Genomic DNA, 3,322 nt, shown 5'->3' on the forward strand with positions numbered 1-3,322 from the left:
TGGAGTATGTCGGTTCTCTTAAGCATGGATTAATAATAGGATTAGTTAAATCCTAACGCTTCTCACATTCTCTTCCTCTCATGTGAAATTGTGAAGCAACGAATTCAGAGAGATGAGTAGAGTGGATTAACGGTATATATTTTCTGAGGGTTAGCTAGGCGCTTAGGTGAACGCCGAACGCATTCGACACCGAACGCACATGTTACGCCCCCTCAAAAACTGAACATTCTCCACTGTGCTTGGTGACCTACCCAACCAAACCAAAGCATCCACCATTACCGTTAGCTAGCTAGCTCAACTCCCCGTCACCTACCCGGCCACTCCGCTCTCCCTATAAACACCCCCCGTGCGAACCTCACTTGCATCTCACCACACAAGCAGTACACACACACAAGCTAGCCACAGCTCGACCAGCACGTTTCAGCTAGCAAAGCCAGGAGAGTCAACAGCGAAGATGGCCTCCCTCACCGTCTCGCAGACGACACCGGCGGCCGGCAACGCCAACAAGCAGCGCGAGGGCGCGGAGATCATCACAGGCGCCGAGGCGTGCTACGAGCACTCCAAGGAGCTCCTCAAGGGGCTGGGGTTCCCGGGCGGGGTGATGCCGCTGCGCGGGCTGGACGAGTGCGGGCTGGTGCGGGAGACCGGCTACGTGTGGATGCGGCAGGGGAAGCCCTACGAGCACCACTTCCGCGCCACGGGCACCCGGGTGCGCTACGACGCCGAGGTGACGGCGTACGTGGAGGAAGGGCGGATGAAGCGGATGACCGGGGTCCGGAGCAAGCAGATGATGCTCTGGGTGCCCATCGTCGAGATGAGCCTCGACGGCGCCGACAAGGTCTACTTCAAGTCCAACGTCGGCATCGGTCGCTCCTTCCCCGCCGCCGCCTTCGCCGACGAGGACGACCCTGCCGCCGCCGCCGCCACCGAGGCCAACGCCAAGCAGTGATCGATCGACGTCCCGGCGTTCATACTATGGTTTGTGCTGGTGCCTATAGTACCTGTCTGTGATACGACTATACGAGTGATCTGCGGTGCACGCATTGGCATGAGTACGTACGTGTGGTGCGTCTCGTGCGTGGAGTATCTTTTTATTTTGCGAGTTTGCTTCCATTAATTTTTATTACCAACGATGTAATGCTACGTGAATATTCAATAATCGATCAAGTCTTTGTTACCCCTTTTGTTACACAAGAGCAAGGTGTTGGGCGTTGTCCCGATCGAGTAGAGTGGTTGAGCTACCGCATTGGCGCTACTATCCGTCTATCTTATCCTCCTCCCGATCTGTCGCGTCATAATTACTCGTAATGAAGGGAAGCACTGTGCCGTCGTCTTCAACTAGCAAGTTATGGTGCCAAGTCGCTTTCGGAATTGATGATGGTTCCACAAATAGGAATCTCTAACAGCTACACAATACCCCGGTGTTTCTTTACTTTGGGGCACTATAAATTCAGAATAGCTAATCGCATCTAATTGTACTCACATTTAAGTTGTTGACCGTTTGATCTGTTGATGTTGTAAGCCTCGTGCAACTTGCGATTGACATCGTTTCTGCATTGCGCTTCGTCGTGGTCATTGTTTTGAACCGTTCTTTTTTCTTTTCTCCGTCAGCTGGTGCGCTTGGTCGTGGTCATTGTTTTGAACCGTTCTCTTTTCTTTTCTCTGTCAGCTGATCATGTCCTGAATATGCTGGCCCTCCGGCCTGCTTCAAGCTATACCACATGAGACTAAGCTACTTTTTAGAGAACATATTCTGCCATCCCGAGGAGATATTTATTTATTTAGCATTGGACTCTCTATAGCAGTCATATTAGTTTTATGGGGCTGCTATGCATCGGCCGGCGAATCTTTTTAAAAGATCCGCCGCCTCGCGAGCGGTCGGATGTGACAAAATCAAGCGGCTAAACTAATTCCTCTTCTTTGCAACAAATCTCTTATTTCGAAAACATTTGTAACAGAGATTCTGTTGTGGATTTTTTTCAGCATAGATTGTGTTGTAGGATTTTTTTTTTGCAACATAGGTTGTTGCGGAATTTTTCTCTCTTCTTTTTTTGTAACAGAGGTATTGTTGCAGAATTCTTTTGCAACTAAGGTAATGTTGCAGAATTTTCTCCCTTTGTCTTCATCTCCACATAGTGTTACGGAAGAAAGTTTTGCAACATGACTGATGTTGCAAAAATATTTCTTGTAACAGATTGGATGTTGCAAAACAAACCCCCGCCGTCGTTAACCGCGAGCCCATTGGGCGGTGGTTATGGAGGAGCGGCGCCACCCATCCCTGCCGTCGCGAGCATCTAACCACCGACCAGGTCGCGTCACGGGGAGGCGCGCGACTCAACGGGAGCTCGGGGCAGTCGGAGCAGCGCGGGGAGGCGATGACTCGACGGGGGCTCAGGAAAGTCGGAGCAGCGCGGGGAGGCGACGACTCAACGGGAGCTCGGGAGGAGCACGAGCGGCGACTTCTCTCAAGATCCAGATCCTGCAACAGATTCGTTGTTGCAATGAGAATGATTGCAACAACGGGCCAGTTGCAAAAACTAGTGGTGGTGACCATGGGGCACGTGGCGTGCAGACAGGTGACGGATGCGGGGTTGTGATCCGTGTGATGATCTATAGAGTTTTATTAAGTTTTTTAGTTATCCCTCTGGGATATCATTTTGTTCCGCTGTGAGGATGGGCTCATCTTGTTTTCTACTTTTTGTGTGTGAATATTTGTTCTTTTGTTTATTGGCTTGCAAGATTTGAAAGTCTACCGGTCAATCCATGTAAACCAACAGCGCTGATCGATTTCCCTCTAACTCGCTATTATCACTCTCTTCCAACTTCCGTTCTCTTTCCGTCATTACCAACTTTTTTGTTCTTTTTAGATTTCTTTCTTTTCACTATAATCTCTATCTAGTTTTTATTTTTTATTTTTTTATTTTTGTGTCAGTTTTTATTTTATTTATTTCTTTTTTGTTTTATCATATTTCTATTTTTTTCAAATTTGTGAATAAGATTTGTGTGTATTTTTTATAAAAAGTAAAAACACCTTCTAAATTCATAAATATTTTTTCATACGAAATTATGTCTCATTTAAGTTTACCACCATTCAATTTAGTGTCTGTAATTTTCATTCAAGCGCTCGATCCCCCACCTTCCTGGTCGCTATTTGTTTGTCACACATCTTTTTTGGCCAGTTTGGCTTCATTATTGTCTGCCATTATCGCGGCGTGTTGGCAGCCCGTTTTGCTGCGTTGTTTCTAGGCCCGAGTCGTCGAGATGGCCAGTTTATCAGGTCATTCGTGTCGCATGCTCTTTTTTTAGGCCTTTTTTTGTTCAG

General features: G+C 47.9%; 1 protein-coding gene across 1 annotated transcript; it reads left to right on the plus strand.

The window, feature by feature from the left end:
• Window positions 1-348: 348 nt before the first annotated feature.
• LOC125531982 lies at window positions 349-1,177 on the plus strand. The gene has a single exon (XM_048696167.1). The coding sequence runs from the start codon at window positions 455-457 to the stop codon at window positions 947-949; it is 495 nt and encodes a 164-aa protein (XP_048552124.1). The 5' UTR covers window positions 349-454; the 3' UTR covers window positions 950-1,177.
• The last annotated feature ends 2,145 nt before the right edge of the window (window positions 1,178-3,322 follow it).

This window comes from Triticum urartu, unplaced genomic scaffold (assembly GCF_003073215.2).
Source record: "Triticum urartu cultivar G1812 unplaced genomic scaffold, Tu2.1 TuUngrouped_contig_8690, whole genome shotgun sequence".
Lineage (NCBI taxonomy): Eukaryota > Viridiplantae > Streptophyta > Magnoliopsida > Poales > Poaceae > Triticum > Triticum urartu.